The following is a 17,187-nucleotide window of genomic DNA, read 5'->3' on the forward strand; positions in this document are numbered from 1 at the left end:
TGTTTTCTTGGTGACGTAAATTTGACGTAAAATTGATGTTATGATTGATGTGAGGGATGAAAAAAAAAATTATTACTCACGATGTTTCATAAATTTTAAAAATTGTATAAAAGTGAAAGATCAACTGAGCGTTATCTTCCACATGGCGTAGAATGCTCATCTTTTGCCAGAACTTTTCTTTTAATGTAAACAACCTTTTTAGGGTAAAAATCGCAAATTATTGTTTTCTGAAACACCTCATTATGCATGCAGTAAATTTTATCAATCTCGAATTATATGTAATTTTTGTCCGATTGTGAGAAATGAAATTTCGCTTTAACTGAACGATTTAGCGCGGCAACTTTTTCTACCACACCATTTTCATCATTAACCTCTCTTGTAATGAAAAAATTCAATACGAATTACGAACGCGTTCCAAGCTTCATCGTCATCGCAGTACATAAATAAAATACATCGGTTCTTTTTCAATCTGCTTTCAACACACGGAATCCATGTGTATAAACGAATCTCTGCGCTCATGGTGCTGCTTACCACGTATTGTACACTGTATGTATATTATTTCGTTGGTTGGACGTAGAGCAAGTGTCCTAACTAGACGATGATGATAGAGGCATAGCAGGCATGGTGGGCTTGCTGCCTAGCTGGAGTTCTTTGTAGGTACTCGAGCCTACAGTATGACGCTATAATGCTTTGCTACGTGCTATACTTGTAGGTATACTGTACTATGACTATTTCCGTTAGTTAGTCTATCTTCTCCGTTGTACTAGACGTTTTTTTCTTTTTTTTATTTATTATTCTCCTTTTTTCTTGTTTAGTTTGTGTTCTATCCGTAACGCTCCGTTATATATATATATATATATATATATATATATATATATATATATATATATATATATATGCACGCACACACCCCATAGTGTACCCCACATTATCACAGTACGTTTGCGTGTTAATACGTATAATGCACGCACGGAATTAAGTATTAAGAAACTTGTCCTTGAATGTTGGCTTGTTTAGTGGAATCGCGTTTAACTCGTTCACGTAGTTATATTGAATACACTATACAATACTACACATATATCGTATGTAAGTATAGCAAGACTCGGGTATTATACATACCTATATAAACGTGTTAATAGGTATATCACGCCGTGCGCATTGTACCTTTATAATGGTAAGTGTGGTATAAAATTCGAATGGAAAAACTATTATACATGTACATATCCATACAATGTATATCTTCGATGCATTCTTATAATAGCAATAGTAATATGGAATAACAATAATATAACGTTATAGTTGTATTAAACTTGTCGACTTTCGTTTTTGGTTACGATCGATCGTTACGTTGTCGCGCGTCGTCGATCACTTTTACAATACAAGTTTGAACATTTATACCGTACAATAGTAGGTATATGCATACATATTGAAACACACACACACTCGCAAAATTATTTGTTTTCGATATAATATCTATATAATATATATAATACGAAACCACAGTCGTATAACCTTGAGGGATGCTTGTGGTTATTTATAACCTAATAAGATCACAATATTACGTCGTAGGTGCAGGTGACATTTTCCATCGTACCGCATGTGATATGTGCACGTGACTGATGAATTATACCTATGTATATGGCATGTACCATGTGTGTGTATATATATATATATATACACACACACACACACATGCGTGCAGTTGGCGAGATGTTTTCACGGTTTATATCCTGCCTATTGTATTATATACATATACTCCGAATATTTAACTGTAAACTATTCGGTAATTCTTTTTGCCCTGTACATTCCATCCAAGGTCTTTCTCGAGGCGCTCGTGACCAGCGAGGATCCTACGAGTGTAGTTACTTTCCATTTTGATTTGCGCAACAAGAACGACGACGACGACGTCGCCTGTTAGCCACTTCTCCCTATAACCGTACACAGCATTGTTTCCACAGATACGGTATTATCGTTGTGTTTATTTATTGTCTTTTTTTATTATTATCATTTTTTTTGCTGTTTTTCTCATTTTTCGTCAATCCAGATGAGTCTTGTCGGTATTCGTGAACTGAAAATAATTAACAGTTGTGTGGTGTATAACTTTGGTTTTCTGTGAAATTTATAAAAAAGAAAAGAACGAAAAATAACGATTCCTCTCTAGAAATATACATCGTTGTATTGTAAGTTGCGAACGTCAGTCACGATTCTTGAAATGGTTCCCGGTGACGAATTGAAAAACTATCATCTGCGGCAACACTTTTCCTCTGGAAAATCAAACCTTGCCCTATTATACGAACGGACATCACAATATGTCTTTATAATACGCACATGTATATTATACACTTTGAACAAGTGAACGTCACTTACTCACCCGAAGCTATGTATATACGGTAGTATGTATACCGCTAAGTTTGCAGCGGTTAGGTAACGTGTCTCAGCATTTTTCGCTCCCAGAGAAAGTTAACCACACCGTCCGATCTCTAGTTCTAATAGCTATAAAAGCCTTAGTATCGCATCGTCCGCGGGACGCGCGTGCATCAGACTTGTTTGTATACATCTAATAAAAATACACGAATACAACTGCAGCGTACGGACAATACATACCTATATACACGTATGCAGACAATTACAAATATAGATACGTACCTGTGTAAAGGAGTGTGAATATCAGCTCTTGTATAATAGCATAATTTGTATTTTGAATGCGGCAATTCTTATCTGTCCGTGCACGAACGCCCGCAGTATGTGTAATAATAAAATGTGCAGCAGGTTGCATTTTTACCGATCCACCAAATGTTCCCCTCCCCACCACGCAACGCTGGCGGCCGCGACGTAGGTCAGGATTTTCTCTTCGGTGATGGAGAAAACCAGTGTTTTCGGGTGATTTACACCGGCTCTGTGGGGGTTATGTATGATTTTGTAGCTCGCGTGTGTGCGAGCGCGGTAGCTGCGCTGTTGTCACATAACTGCTATACGTGTGTGAGTGCAGTTGGATATGCATATATGTACGTATAACGGCGGCCCGGTGACAGCGCCATACCAACGCATATTGTACGAGTACCGCGTGTGTATACCTAACAGTCTGAACACAAATCGATTGAATCCTCGGGGTTAGTAGAGACGAGGACGCTTGGCTTCGTTGTTGAATCGATTTTAACTCGTGCAGGATAAAGTAGTAGTACTCGTCCCTCTGTTCCGATTTATTTAGAGCGTGTATACGATGAAGTTACTGTTTGTAGAGAAAAATAAATTGGCGTGTAATACTCACAATGTACGGACATGTGACATGTGACAGTACATAGTATTTCGATGTCGATTACAGTCATCGTGGAAATTCCGTCATCGTTAAGAAAGACTTGGGTATAAATTTCCGTGTAGCTTGATGATGAAGTAGAGGGGAAAAAAAACTTACAGGAAATATTAAGACAATATATTATACAAAAGTTTCTTGGGTTTAGTTTTAATCTCGTTTCCTTCCCCTCAAAACATAATTGAACTTGGCGATACACCTCCGTATACGATTTGCAATTATTGTATCAATCTCGTAATTTTGGAGGAAACGAACCTTTTTTTTTTTTTAAACTTCATCTAGCTGTACCTACGGCTCTCTCTATCGTTGCTCGCGCACATATATGTAGGTAGTATACGCGTGAGATCTATTTTCGACGCACGAGGGTCAGACACTTTTGGGCATACCGCGTGCGTGTGGGGAAATCACTTCCGACTTCTCGTGACGTCACATCCTTCTCCCCACGAGCCAAATGAACTGAATCTCGTTGAACAAAAAAATTTAAAAAAAGGGAATTAAGAGGGCCCCGCTCTTACGTTGCTGCATCATATCATGTATAGAAACTTTCCCGCGTACTTGCAGGAGTATCATATAAAAGATATCGTGATTATTGTTGTAGATAAGATTCCGATATACCTGTAGATATATACATAACGGTATAATACGTGTATGTAATAAATTCACGACTAACGATGTGTTGTTATTTTTGTTACAGGCGTGAAAATGAGACTTGAAGAAGATTTGGTAATACGGCGAAGTCGGCCGACGATGATTTCGGCGAAATATAGAGCTCGTGAGGAACGGCGTCGTTTGTTGAAGATATCAGCTGCTAAACTGCGACGTATAGAAGATCCGGAAGCGAGTCTTTGTCGATCTGTATTGATCAATAACGCAGTCAGAAGATTGCAGAGGGAAAATCGTGATGAGAAATCGAGGAGCTACGGGGTGTCTGTTAATTTCTTGGATGATTCGTCGAAGGAAAATAGCCTGAGTGGAAATATGAATGTAGATAATATAGACAATGATTTGCTGCAAAAGAAACGTTTGGGCGATGACGACGTGGATATGTCCCTTAGCCACAATTCAAGTCCGAAAAAACAACGCCACGACGATTTGGATTTCCCAGACGACGTTTTTAGCGATTTTTACATCCTACCACCGACGCCTAGACTCTTATCTCATATCGATGACGTGTTACCTGATATTGATAGTATAAACGATCTTTCGATTAATAACGGCATGGATGGTGTTGAAAACCGTTTGAACATTAACATTGACTCGTTAAACTCTAGCAAAAGCCGGCTAAGCTTGTCTGACAGCAGTTGTCAATTCCTAAACGATATTGCCGAAAGTTCTTTGAACTGCAATGAGAATCCATTGAGGACATCGGACAGCCGATTATTCTCCACGGAATCTTGTATGATGGATGTTATCGACTGTCAGGACGTATGCGACGACGAGAGGATCACCGAATTCGCAAGGTTCCCCGAACCTACGAAAACCCTCGAAGAGCGACTTATCGACTTTCAATCCCTCGACGAACATTACGACTTGTCAAAGTTCGAACGCAGCAACAGTCAAACCTGCGGCCGAGCCTTCCACGATATACAAACATTTCATAGTCTCGTACCAGGCTTGGAAACATAGGAAAAATAACGCAATACCTAAAACACACACACACACACACACACACACACACACACACACACACACACACACACACACACACACACACACACACATATGTATACGTGTGTATAATTTTTATTTGTATGCAATGATAAGTATAATGATTATAATCACAGTTGTATTCAAACTGTATACATGCTATACAAAAGGGGATGTTGTTCCGATGAGGAGTATAGTTTCTCTGTGCAATCGTAGTTCATTTTGTTTTTGTTTTTTCCTCTGTTGAGTCGTTCTTTTTTCAATTCTTTACTCGAAACTGGTTAAAATATTCTCGCAATGGCAATTCGGTTATTGCTACTTACATTATCTCTATACATCAGTTGGACTTTTTTTTTTTGATCAATCTGTTTTACATACCTATAATATTATACATGGGGAAGCGTACATAACACGCACAAAGAGAAGATAAAAAAAGTGGAAACAAAAACACTTCTACGACGTAAACTTGTAGGTTGCGTTACAATTTTCGTTCGTTTGATTTTTCTGCAAATTTATTTTATTTTATTTTATTTAAACTAAATTCATGCCGTCCATTGGCATGGTAATTTCTTTGCGAGATGACGTCTCTGGCATAAACAATCGTACATGTGTATACTTTACCTACACATATTGTTTGTATATACATATATTACATATATTAAAACAAAACGAAAACAAAAAAATACACAAAAAAAAAAAAAAAAGCAAACGAAAATACTTTTTTAAATCATGTTGAAATACAAAATGTATATTAAAATATTGGTGAGTGAATGGGAATAATTTACGAATGAGGAAAGAATATAAGACGGATTTGGTGAGAAATCGTTGTACATAAATAAATATAACGCTTCTTACATATTTCGATTTATTTTAAACAATACCATCTAATAGACTTAGGATTATATTTTAATATTGTTGTCTGTATTGTTCCATTAATTTTAACGTTAACTCATTAATTATTTCCAGAATGTATTTGAAATTTATGTAAAATTTTTTCGTTTGTTCTAGAAAGTGTAGTATTGAATTATATGTTCAAAATTATCGATCGTTTTTTTTAATTAATTTACCGGTTGGTATTTTCTCTTTATTTTTTTTTTCGTGCACCCACAATTGCTTGTCTGTTTATTTATACCAATATCATCTGATAATGGCATGCGGCTGAGTACTAAGAGCTGAATAGACATTCTGTTATCTCGCGTAAAAAACAAAAAAAAAACATTCGGATTTAATGTATAGCCTGTATTTAATATTAAAAATTTTGTACTTAAGAACTGCAAATTATAAAAAAAGAGGAACATGTGCGGCCGTTTTCTGATAATGTTGATGTACAGTACAACTGCAACATACATATTCATATATCAAAAAAATTTCACATACGTTAGTTGCGGCTGCTGCTATTACTATTACGATTATCAATATTATTATTATTATCATTATTATTATTATTATTATTATTATTAAACTTGCCGTTTTTACCTGCATTAAATATTTCGGTGCAGAAGAACAGCTAGACAAAATATAAATATATGCCGTAATATTTTCTGCTTATATTACCATTCTAAATCGACTTTCAAAAAAGGAAGAAAATTAAAGAAGTGCTTTGGCTGTATTGCAGAGAATAGTTTTTGGTGTTAAATTTTGGCTCGTATTTAGAAACGTTTAAAACAACATTGTTATATGCTGTTGATTATTTTGTTCTGTTGAATAAATGTTTTTTTCCATTATCGATTTATCGGAAAATTTCGACATTGACCAAAGTGAGCAGTATCTAAAGTAGACTTCCAAGCTTCCAGTTAGTGCCCAGGCTGTGGTTAGCATGGCTTTGATACGCCAAGTTTCGTCTGAATGTTTTAAAAATTTAAAAAAAAGAACAAAAATTTTGTAAAATTATACGAACAAAACAAAACATAATATGGCAAAGAAATTTAACAAAGTGGCCCAATATTGTGTAAATAGCTATATATTAGCCCATATGTTAGTAGTTATGTATAAAATTTCGTACGTTGTGTAAGTTACAGGTCTAGTTACATGAAATCAGTTACCAATTATACGAAAAAAAATTCGAATAAATCTATAAAATATTATTTTCTCCTTGTTGTTAATTGATCACTTGTATGCATGTATAATTAATCTCATTATTACATGACCGGAATTTAACGAGGTGGCAATAGTAATCTCGACAAGAGAATGAACACAATATACACATATGAGTTGTTTTTTTTTTGCATCACCTGTATTCACACTCACCGGCACTTAAGCGTACTCTACTGTAAATAACAGTAAGTATGTTGTTTTTTTATCCTGTAGCATATCCGTCGAGTAACTGAGAACGAAAACTTTACCGCTAGGTTCGTGCTTGTACCCAAAAGTCCAACGTAATTCACGAACTTTCGACCGCTATGTGTCTCTGAATATCATATAGTCACTGGTCGAATTCAACGGTAGAAAGATGGCGGCTCTGAAGGAAGTGGTGTCGTTGTACCAAACTTTAAAGAACGAATGGACAAAGAAACCGTGTAATTTACAACAATGCGGTCAAATATTAAACAAATTAAAGGTAAAACTTATTTTAGCGTTACTTACATTTACATTTATGATCCATGTAGCGTTGATGCGTAGATCTAACCTATTTCACTATGTGTCAAAGTGAACAATCATCCTCCTTTACTTACATTTGCAAATGTATTGTTAGCAATATCTGAATTAACGTTTGCACATCTGATGCTACGACATGTTTCAGCCTGTCAAGTACTGCTGATTATTATTATTATATGATGCTATCACAATGTTGAATTGATAAATAATTTAACTTTTTTTTCAATAGATTGGCTTGACACAGTTGATGTTTTTACCTACATCAAATAGCAGCGCTTCGCAAAAGGAACTTCTAATCGCTCGTAAGCCACTGTTCATTCAAAAAGTTGAGATTACTTTATTGTTACGATTTAAATCTGCCTTTCATAGTCAAATACATAATTCTTTACATCTAATACTTTGGAAAATTCAAATTCACATACATGTTACAAAGATATATGTTCCTTCAGCCAGATATTTACCATTCAAATGTATCTTGAAGATCATTCTCATTAATTACTTCAAATTAATTTGTGTGGTTCAAATTAAAGGTGATGTACTTGAGATCGGAGTCCAATGGAGTATCTCTACGGAAGATATACCATCGTTTGAACGTTACATGGCACAATTGAAGTGTTATTACTTCGATTACAAGTTGGAGTTACCGGAATCTGCGTACAAGTATCAGCTTCTAGGGTTAAACCTTCTGTTTCTGTTGTCTCAAAACAGAGTAGCCGAATTTCACACCGAGCTGGAATTACTTCCGTCCGATCAAATACAATCAGATGTTTATATAAGACATCCTCTGAGCTTGGAACAGTATTTGATGGAGGGTTCATACAACAAAATATTTCTCGCCAAAGGAAATGTCCCTGCAGCGTCGTATAATTTCTTCATTGATATTTTATTAAATACAATTCGGGATGAGATTGGTGCCTGTATGGAAAATGCATACGATAAAATATCTGTCAAAGATGCCTTGAGAATGTTAAATCTCACAACAGAAAAAGAAATCAAAACATTTGCCACGAAAAAAAATTGGAACTTAGGAAAAGATGGCTATTTTTATTTTGGAATACCAAATGAGAAAAAATCTGAGGAACCAATTCCTAGTGCCGATTTGGCCACTTTGGCAATAGACTATGCAAGGGAGTTGGAAATGATAGTGTAAATCTTTAATAAAGAAGTATAATAAGAATTATAAAAAAAATCTTTACATGCGATACTTGAAATTTGTATTTAAGATTGAATAAAAAAAATGTCCAAAACTGATTTCTCATATCTGTAAGGTACTAAAAAAAGAACAGTTTTATGCATATGACTATAAGTATTACTTCAATGAAACATTTCAGTTTTATCGTAAAGTATATTCCTGGAGGTTGAAACAAATTTGACCCGAGTTCTCAAAAATAACGCTCTAAATCATTCAAATGATACATAATGCAAATTATTCTGATCTAGTATGTTCAATATAAATCCAGCGTTTAGAGGTGGTCACGTGGATTCAAATCTCTTAGTACAACTTAATTTTTTTTTTGTCACTTTTTTGGACAACAGTAGAGGCACAACAAAATTTACAAGCTTAAATATTGTTGTAATCAAAGAGGGAATAGTAATGATTCAAAAAATGTCAAATTTCAAGAAATAAATCGTAAGGCTTGTCAAGTTTAGTATTTTGGAAAATTATGATAAATTTAAAATGCCGTTGAATAAAACACATTCGAACGGAACGCTCCCAGCAGTCGCGAGGCCCTGATGATAAGTTATGTTACGGAGACATTGGGAGATATTGGGTGTTTAATTTCCACACGAGGTGGCGCTACCTGATTAAAATGGCTGACCAGAATAAATATGGAAGGCAAAATGAGAACAACCAATCAATGTTTACCCTTCTAAACATTGTTTATGAAACATTACATGAATGAGAATGGAGAGTAGGAAAAATCCATAAGCTCTATGTAATCGTTGTATGGATAACCTCTTCCCTCGTCACTGAAAGTCGTCGCTTAAATCGAGAGCTGTTGCCTCTAGCCGGAGTTCTCGATCTGCGCCATGACAATAAGTTTGATAATTTCGTGACGACTTGCCGTCAAGTCCACAGTATCTAGTTATGAGGATCTTGACTAGAATATATATCTGTGTCAAGTTTAGTGCTGTACAGTGAACTCGGTTGACAATAATCACTTGTGATAAATTCAGGCGTCAAGCTAGCCTACAACTCTTATCATTTCGTTTGATACTCCAGTGGTAATGGATATCGATGAATGCTCTGGTGGTGAATCTGTGGAGGAGGAAGAAGAGGAGGAAGAGGATTCCACACGGTCAAATAGCAGCAGTAGTAGTAGCAGTAGCAGCACAGTTGACACCAGAGATGACAGTGGAGATGAACAATGTACCAGCGCCTCTGATAGTCAGGCCTCAGCTGATGACAATGAAAACTCCGAAGACGCTGTAGTAAGCTGAAGCTTTTTTACCTCATTTGACAAATTTTAAGCACGTGACTAAGTTAGTTTTAGCCAACCTGTATAAAGGATGTCTTACGCTTGGATATATGTATTATGAATATTATGAAGTGTTACTGTGATGAAAATAACATTCCATATAAATTACGTAGCGATGGGAGACGTGTGTCGCTATGGGGAGGCGAGTTAAATTGCCACAAGGACTCTGCGAGCATCTGACTATCTTCCAAGAATTATTTGACTATTCGAGAATTTGGAATGACAGTTTGAGTGAAAGCGACAAGGAATGCTTGTTGCGGTTTCTACCAACGTTTCCTGAAGATTGTGATCAGGAGCTTGAGTGTGAAAAAACCTTGCGCATGCTTTTCAATAGAGAAAATTCAAGGTAACTTAAAGTTCATTGTATTATAGACATTTGAATTGAAAAAAAATAATGCCTTTTATTATAAATACTAATATTTTGTTTACTTCAGATATGGCGTTGCAGCCTTGGATGCATTCCACAATCATGTATCTGCGGGGCATTACCGCCCTGATATAAGAAGAATGCGTAAATTAGTGCGAAAAGCACAACAGAGGCGATTGCTTTACGAGGAAAGAAAACGTTCCTATGAGCTGGCTGGGCAGTTGCTTAAATCCAGAGAAGCTTTATTGGCCAGTGCTTATAAGCAAGGCTTCAGTCAGCCAACAAATCGGATATCAAAGTTTCACTGGAATAAGCCTAGACCTGCTATGGGTAAAGAATATTTGCTTCGTATTGATAATAGATTTAAAAGTTTAAGAGAGTGAATAAAAATTTTTACGCTCGTTAATTACACCAAAGATGGTCCTATGCTTGATAATGTAAATTAAAGTGATGAGTTATCTTTCAGTTGAAGAACGCACGAGACAGCGGTACTTGGAAGAATTGAGTGCTCTCAGAGCAGAACTTGGAGTGAATATGCGAGCTATTGTCGAAAGTTCTTCAGAGGATGAGGAGCGCTATTCACAACAGCTACATACTAAGAAAAAGAAAAAACGTTTAGCAATGGCTTTTCAAGCTATACCTATTAAATCACTTCAATTGAATCCTGATGAGGACACCGTACGACCTGTGTCATCTACTTTTCACCAATCAAAGTTCGGACTCTCTTTGGACAATCAAAGCTTGTCCTTACTTGGCTATGAACAATCAGATGATGCATATCGGGCCATGCTAGCTGCCCACAAAAAACGACGTGCTAGACGAGATGTGCGTTCAAGCAATGAAGTTTCCTTATAGACTTGTCATTATTCGTTATAACCGTGATTATTGAATGCCCTAGAACAAGGGAATGTAGGTTTCATACTTGTATATCTATATATATATATATATGTATGCGCATTTCAGAACCATCCAGAGTTGAATACTCAGGGGATTTCCTTGGCCGAATTGTCACGACGTGCCCAAATTGGACAGAAACATAAACTATCATTAAACAGTGCTATTCGTCCTGTGGTTGTTAAAAAACGTATAAAACTTGAACAACCGCCTTCTGGTCTTCCTTTGACCTCAAAATCTGTTCATGTCAGTTCTGTAAAACCTGAAAGTGACAACAGTGATTATTCTCACACAATCGATAATGATCATCGCCAAATTATATCTGCAGTAGACTCAAGCGGTCCTTTGAGTGCCGTTAAGATGGAGCCTGTAGACACATACGAACCACAATTATCAGGGAAAAAGAAAATATTTTCGAATTCGTAAGTAAACATATAAAAAAAGTAAATTAATGTTTGATTACAATGTAAAATACTGCCCACGTCGTATATGAAACCATCATGTAATATTCTACTGTACTTGTAATGAATATTTACTTTCATATCGGCAAATGTTAAGTCATGTTCATTTGCTAAACCATCAACAATCAATTTTCTCTCATATTTCAATTGACATCAAAAAGAGTTGCATTTCATCATCTGATTCCGTTTCAGGAGTCCGGGATTATCAAATTCAAGTGGAGGAATATTACCATCGACCCCTGTTGTCAAGACAGAGATCGAAGATTTCGAATATGATTCAGAGATCAAAACTGAGGTCAACAATAAGGCTTGTGATGAGGTATCAAAAAAAAATCCTATTTTGTGGATGTCAGATACTTTTGAACTTTATCAACATATTTTTTATGTAATAGAGAGAAACTGAAGATGATGACGAGGAGGACAAAAAACAGTTGGATTTAGAGAGCATCGACATGATGCAAATACCGATTCAGTTGGATAATGGCATTGATCTTCTGGATGATGTGAAGTCAGTATAAAATCACAGTGATTAAATATTGTTTGCTTCCATCAGGTAGTACGGGATTAATTGATTAATTTACTAGGTGTGGTAGCGATGTAACTCAAGAAGGAGAAGGGAGAGAGGGTGATCTGATGCAAGAAACTCACTCATGCTTCTTTTCTCTCCTGAGAGATGCGTTTGTTTCAAAGGGAGAATATCGAATGAGTACTGCAGAGATGAAAGATGCAATAACGCAATGGCAGGGTAACCCTATTTCTCCGCTCAACGACTGGTCAGTAATGAATCAATCAAAGTACATTAAGGGACTAAAAATTTCATATTAAATTTTATTTATAATACAGAGTGCTAAATTTTTTTTCGGTAACTATCAAACTGTGGATGTACAACTTTCACTTGTCTTAAAATATGGTTCTCATCTATCGAGTTTTCATACAGGTATTCATTAGCACCTTCTTGGCCTTCCCTCGTGCCTCTTGCTCTCGGATTTCTTGCCGGAGAGTTAGTCTACTCTTTACAAGAAACAGATCATCAAACAGAACAAGAACTGGTACCTTATTTAGAAAACAAGGGAAGAGGCGTATACGCGTGGATAGGAGCTGGTAGAGATTCAGACTCTCGGCTTGCAACCTACTGTGGACGTTTCCTAACTCATAGGTACACATTAATTATTCAAAATAAGAACACAATAAATTTACTCTATCTATTACGTACATCATGTTCATAGAAAGGTGAACTCGAGACATCACTTTTACAGAAAATTAATTTGAAGATCATTTTTACCCAACTAACTAGTATTTGCATTGATCAACGTTTTTTCAGAGACTCTTTAGGACCTCCAGTGCATTCTGTAAACAGCGCTAACATCGTCGCTAAACAACAACAACAGCAACAGCAACAGCAGTCTGCTAATAGCAGTAGTAACACCTGCAGGGGTGCGAGTCCTGCTGTAGAAATTACAGCAGGTGGGGATGGATTAATGGGTACAATGGGTGAGTGGGAGCCACCAAGAGCTCTATGGCCAACAGAGTGGAAGGTCCGTGCTTCTACGGTTGAGGAACGGGAAGAGTTCAGAAGACAAGAACAATTGCGCTATGCAACTCCACACAAGGCATTCACATATAGGATGCATGGTTATGCCTCTGTTGTTGGCCCAGTAAAGGGAATTTATCAACATAATGTCGGTACGAGATATAATGAGTTGACAGTCAATAGAAATTGACTTTTGAATTTCATTTTACAAGAATGTAATCCCAACATGTACCATTTTAGCTTCTGGACTGAACAAACCTCGGGGGCACTCACTATTGGTAGCAGATAGACCAAATTTTGTGACGATCCTTGCACTAGTCAGAGATGCAACAGCTAGACTGCCCAACGGTGAAGGAACTCGTGCTGACATCTGCCAGTTGCTTAAAGATTCGCAATATATTAGAGATCAGGGTGATAATGGTGATGGCAGCCACGATAAAGAGGGTTATTTACATTCCGTTGTGTCAGGAGCTCTAGACAGGCTTCATTATGAGGCAGATCCCTGTGTTAGATATTACCCCAGACGTAAGGAGTGGCTTTATCTACACCGAGCAAGATCTGAATCTGAATTTGGTTTGTACCCATACAATATTTGTTGCTTATTTCTGCCGTAAATAAATTCTTTTATCCACATTGACAACTTTTTCAAGCTTCAATTTGTGACTTCAAATTTTAATTTTGACAGAGGATATAATCCTTTTTCATGCTGCATCAATAGCTGATAGTAGCATGGAAAACCTCCTGGATAATAGTTAAATTTTAATCTTTACAAACAGAAATGTACCATCAACAATTGCAAGGTGTGGCGAAGAATAAAAAAAATATTGGTGGAGCATCTCGTAATAAGTCCGCCAATCCAATCACTAAACCTGTTAATGGAAATAAGGAACTGCCTACAAGTAAGGAAACAACTCCGAAAAGAGAAAAAAAGACATTGGTCCCACAGCCCAGTATTGCCAGGTAAATATTGGAAAACATTTTAAATCCCATCTACAGTTATGTCTTGTTGAAAATTGTGAAAATAACTGCTGTAATTTTTTTTTTAACGTTACAATTTCACCTGTTTTTGACATTTTCTAATTTCATATTAACATTACAGAAAAGAGAATCGTAAAGCTGAGGAATTGATTATTGAATCGAGTGACCAGCCTGTACCTGTAATTGCTACTGCTGTACCTTCTTCATTGAGTACAACTACTGCGCCAGCCGTTGTATCTTCAACCATAAATACCTCAGACCCTCCAATAGAAAGAGAAAAATTAGTTACTGTCGAAGTAAAACCGCAACTCAATGTACAACAGCAGATCAAAAAAGTCGTTACAGGGAAATCCATTAATGTGCCTAAAAGTCATACAACAAATGCTTCTCAGAGTTTGTTGCAGTCAAATCAACACTTCCCACATCACCAAATTCAAGTATCTACCTCAGCTGGTCTACAAACAATTCGTCTTTCTGGGCATTCCGTTCTTCATTCTCAAACCTCTACTAATTCACCTGTGTTGACCAGTACGAACACCACAACAACTTCGAATATAACAACCATATTATCAGGTACAAAAATCGCTCAACAGTTGCAGCAACAGACATCCATTTCGAATCAAACAGGAAAAAGTATTTTGCAAGCTGTTAAACAACAGCAGCAATTACAACTGCAACAACAACAACAACAGCAGCAAACGCAACAGCAACAACCAATCGTACAACAGCAGCAACAAGTAGCACAACCACAGCAGCAACAACTGCAACAACAACAGCAACAGCAACAACAGCAACATGTTTTACCAGGAAAAACTTTACTTGCTTCACAGATAAAACTGGTTAGTTCTGGTCAAATCAAATCACTCCTGACAAGCCATGGGTTACAGGGACAGACAATATTTATTAAACAATCCGCATCTCCAACAACAACAACTCAACAGCAGTTGCAACAGCAACAATTGAAGGTAAATAATCGCTGATATTAGCTGAAAGTACAAAGGAAGAAAATGTGGTCATAGTTTTTAGTAAACTGCACTGTCAGATCAATGGCAAAGATGCGAGTTGTTGAGGATCGTATAACTAAAATCAAATATTTGTATGGCTCTATACTTAATTATAATCTCATTATTGAGATGAAATTCCACTCAATAAATTATTTCGTTTTTATCCTTGTGATTATTATATAATTTCAGCAACAGCAACAACTTCAGCAGCGCCTTGTTAATAGTCAACAGCAACAACAACAGTCTTCTGGTATGCAGCGTATAATTGCCCAAATTGGTGGTAAACCAATTGCTGTGCAAATACAACAATCTCCACATCAGCAACAACAACAGCAAAAGATATTAGCCAAGGTTCTAACTAGCGCGGGTGGTGGTCAATTAATCTCTGTCGAAAGTTTATTAGCTCAAAAAGGATTAAAGCTCGCTACAGCGACAACTCACACAAGCCCTTTAAGTCAAGTTAACAAACAAGGAAAACAAATGATACAAGCACAATATCAGGTTAGTACCACTGTAAATTGAGTATCATTTGATTGTTAGTAGAAGTCAAACATATTGTGGTCTCTTAAGAGGTCATAATCACCATATCTGATTTTGCTCTAGAATTAAATTACCGTATGAAAAAATTCAACGCAGATGTAATTATTTTTAGGTTGTGTCGCAGGCTGCAACAGCAGCCCAATCAAAAGTGACTGTTAGCTCACAGCAACAACAGCAGCAGCAACCTCAAACAGTACGAATGGTGGCTGCTCAACTTGCTGGGAAACCAATAATGTTGGCCAGTAGTAGTAAAGGCGTCAGTGTTGCAGGTGGAACAACCGGTGTGGTGTTAAGCAAACAACAACAACAACAGCAACAACCTATTATTTTGCCGAGCCAATTGCTTAACATAAAAACGCTGCATGGTTTGAAGGTCATACCAGCACCTGCTGGTTTAAAGACTGGAGCGGTTTATGCGCGCGTTATTGCCCCTTCTGTACAAACTACCACTGCGAATCAACAACCACAACAGCAGTCACAGCTACAGCAGCAACAACAGCAACAACAGCAACAATCGTTACCAGCAACGCGAAATCCATATGTCACGCCCCGTCAAGAATAGGCTTGATTTTTATTTATTGTCTTTACGTTATTAGTAAGTATAGTAGAAAATAATAACAAATGATGTTGAAGGTAATTGCCGAAACGGGAATGTTATAGATTATATAACTAATTTACGATCCCAGATTGCAAATAGGTATATGCGTACGTGTATGTACGTTTCTGTCATTACCTACACTTATACCAATTCTATTCAACAATTAGGTCGGCTGAACTGTTGTCCAGAATTCAATAATTGAAACGATTAACAATCAGATCGATGATTTTAATATTTGTACGTAAATTAAACTTATTTAAAAAGTATTGTGGTACCTACGGTTTTGACTTGTGAGTATTTGAAAGTTTAATAATTCCTATGATTTCATAGGTGAAAACTTAAACTGTGTACATATCGTATAAAATCTCCTCATTGAAACGATTCACTTGAAAATAAACTACTTCTCTTAGAATGAAATCGGATAAATTTGTTACTTTCATAGCTTGTTGCAAAAAAATCTGGCATAATAGATCCGTGGGCTAAATGGATAAACAGCTTCATTTTCAATTGTTTTTACAGTAGCAAAACTTGTTTGAAGCAAACTACTGAGTTGAGAACAGCCTTGCTAATATTATTATGGTCAATGAGATCATAGATTATGTTGATTAAAATTTTGCATTTTACTTTGGCAAAAAAGCGTGAAAAAACAACCACTCCTTGTCATTTTGAAAGTTGCAATGAGACTGCAAGTCAGTTTCTTTAATGCCCAAATGATTACTTCTGATCTTTTTTCAATTAAATTATTTCAAATTCAGGTCTCTAGAAGTTGTTTAACTGTATTT

The 17,187-nt window shown here is 36.4% G+C and overlaps 4 protein-coding genes across 9 annotated transcripts in view; all 4 read left to right on the plus strand.

Annotated features, from left to right (window-relative positions):
- LOC124307367 (uncharacterized) overlaps positions 1–7,041 on the plus strand; it is a 50,532-nt gene extending 43,491 nt beyond the window's left edge. For both annotated transcript variants that reach the window (XM_046768980.1, XM_046768981.1), the window contains exon 2: positions 4,005–7,041. In XM_046768980.1, the coding sequence (XP_046624936.1) occupies positions 4,005–4,936 (932 nt within the window). In that variant the 3' untranslated portion in view covers positions 4,937–7,041. The remainder of the gene's footprint in view (positions 1–4,004) is intronic.
- The window catches only part of LOC124307408 (fasciculation and elongation protein zeta-2-like), a 396,278-nt gene that overhangs the window by 256,908 nt on the left and 122,183 nt on the right, over positions 1–17,187 (plus strand). The gene's annotated exons all lie outside the window — the stretch shown is intronic.
- Positions 7,367–8,799, plus strand: LOC124307377 (26S proteasome non-ATPase regulatory subunit 8). The gene is made up of 3 exons (XM_046768998.1): positions 7,367–7,514; positions 7,782–7,854; positions 8,083–8,799. Exons 1-3 carry the CDS (start codon positions 7,407–7,409, stop codon positions 8,700–8,702), a joined length of 801 nt encoding a protein of 266 aa, XP_046624954.1. The 5' UTR covers positions 7,367–7,406; the 3' UTR covers positions 8,703–8,799.
- LOC124307319 (nuclear factor related to kappa-B-binding protein) lies at positions 9,387–17,184 on the plus strand. Its single transcript, XM_046768849.1, has 15 exons — positions 9,387–9,985; positions 10,146–10,378; positions 10,467–10,729; positions 10,866–11,224; positions 11,363–11,715; positions 11,947–12,073; positions 12,147–12,262; positions 12,339–12,527; positions 12,692–12,910; positions 13,076–13,437; positions 13,526–13,858; positions 14,062–14,245; positions 14,385–15,228; positions 15,457–15,768; positions 15,920–17,184. The coding sequence occupies exons 1-15, from the start codon at positions 9,782–9,784 to the stop codon at positions 16,367–16,369; spliced, it is 4,548 nt and encodes a 1,515-aa protein (XP_046624805.1). The 5' UTR covers positions 9,387–9,781; the 3' UTR covers positions 16,370–17,184.

This window comes from Neodiprion virginianus, chromosome 6 (assembly GCF_021901495.1).
Source record: "Neodiprion virginianus isolate iyNeoVirg1 chromosome 6, iyNeoVirg1.1, whole genome shotgun sequence".
NCBI classification, from domain to species: Eukaryota; Metazoa; Arthropoda; class Insecta; order Hymenoptera; family Diprionidae; genus Neodiprion; species Neodiprion virginianus.

Excerpts from the sequence above, each read along its gene's own strand:
- LOC124307377 (XM_046768998.1), top strand. The coding sequence starts at position 7,407 with ATGGCGGCTCTGAAGGAAGTGGTGTCGTTGTACCAAACTTTAAAGAAC. Across the intron at positions 7,515-7,781 it reads AAATATTAAACAAATTAAAG|ATTGGCTTGACACAGTTGAT; the intron begins GTAAAACTTATT and ends TTTTTTCAATAG. Across the intron at positions 7,855-8,082 it reads AAAGGAACTTCTAATCGCTC|GTGATGTACTTGAGATCGGA; the intron begins GTAAGCCACTGT and ends TTCAAATTAAAG.
- LOC124307319 (XM_046768849.1), top strand. The coding sequence starts at position 9,782 with ATGGATATCGATGAATGCTCTGGTGGTGAATCTGTGGAGGAGGAAGAA. Across the intron at positions 14,246-14,384 it reads CCACAGCCCAGTATTGCCAG|AAAAGAGAATCGTAAAGCTG; the intron begins GTAAATATTGGA and ends TTAACATTACAG. Across the intron at positions 15,229-15,456 it reads TGCAACAGCAACAATTGAAG|CAACAGCAACAACTTCAGCA; the intron begins GTAAATAATCGC and ends ATATAATTTCAG.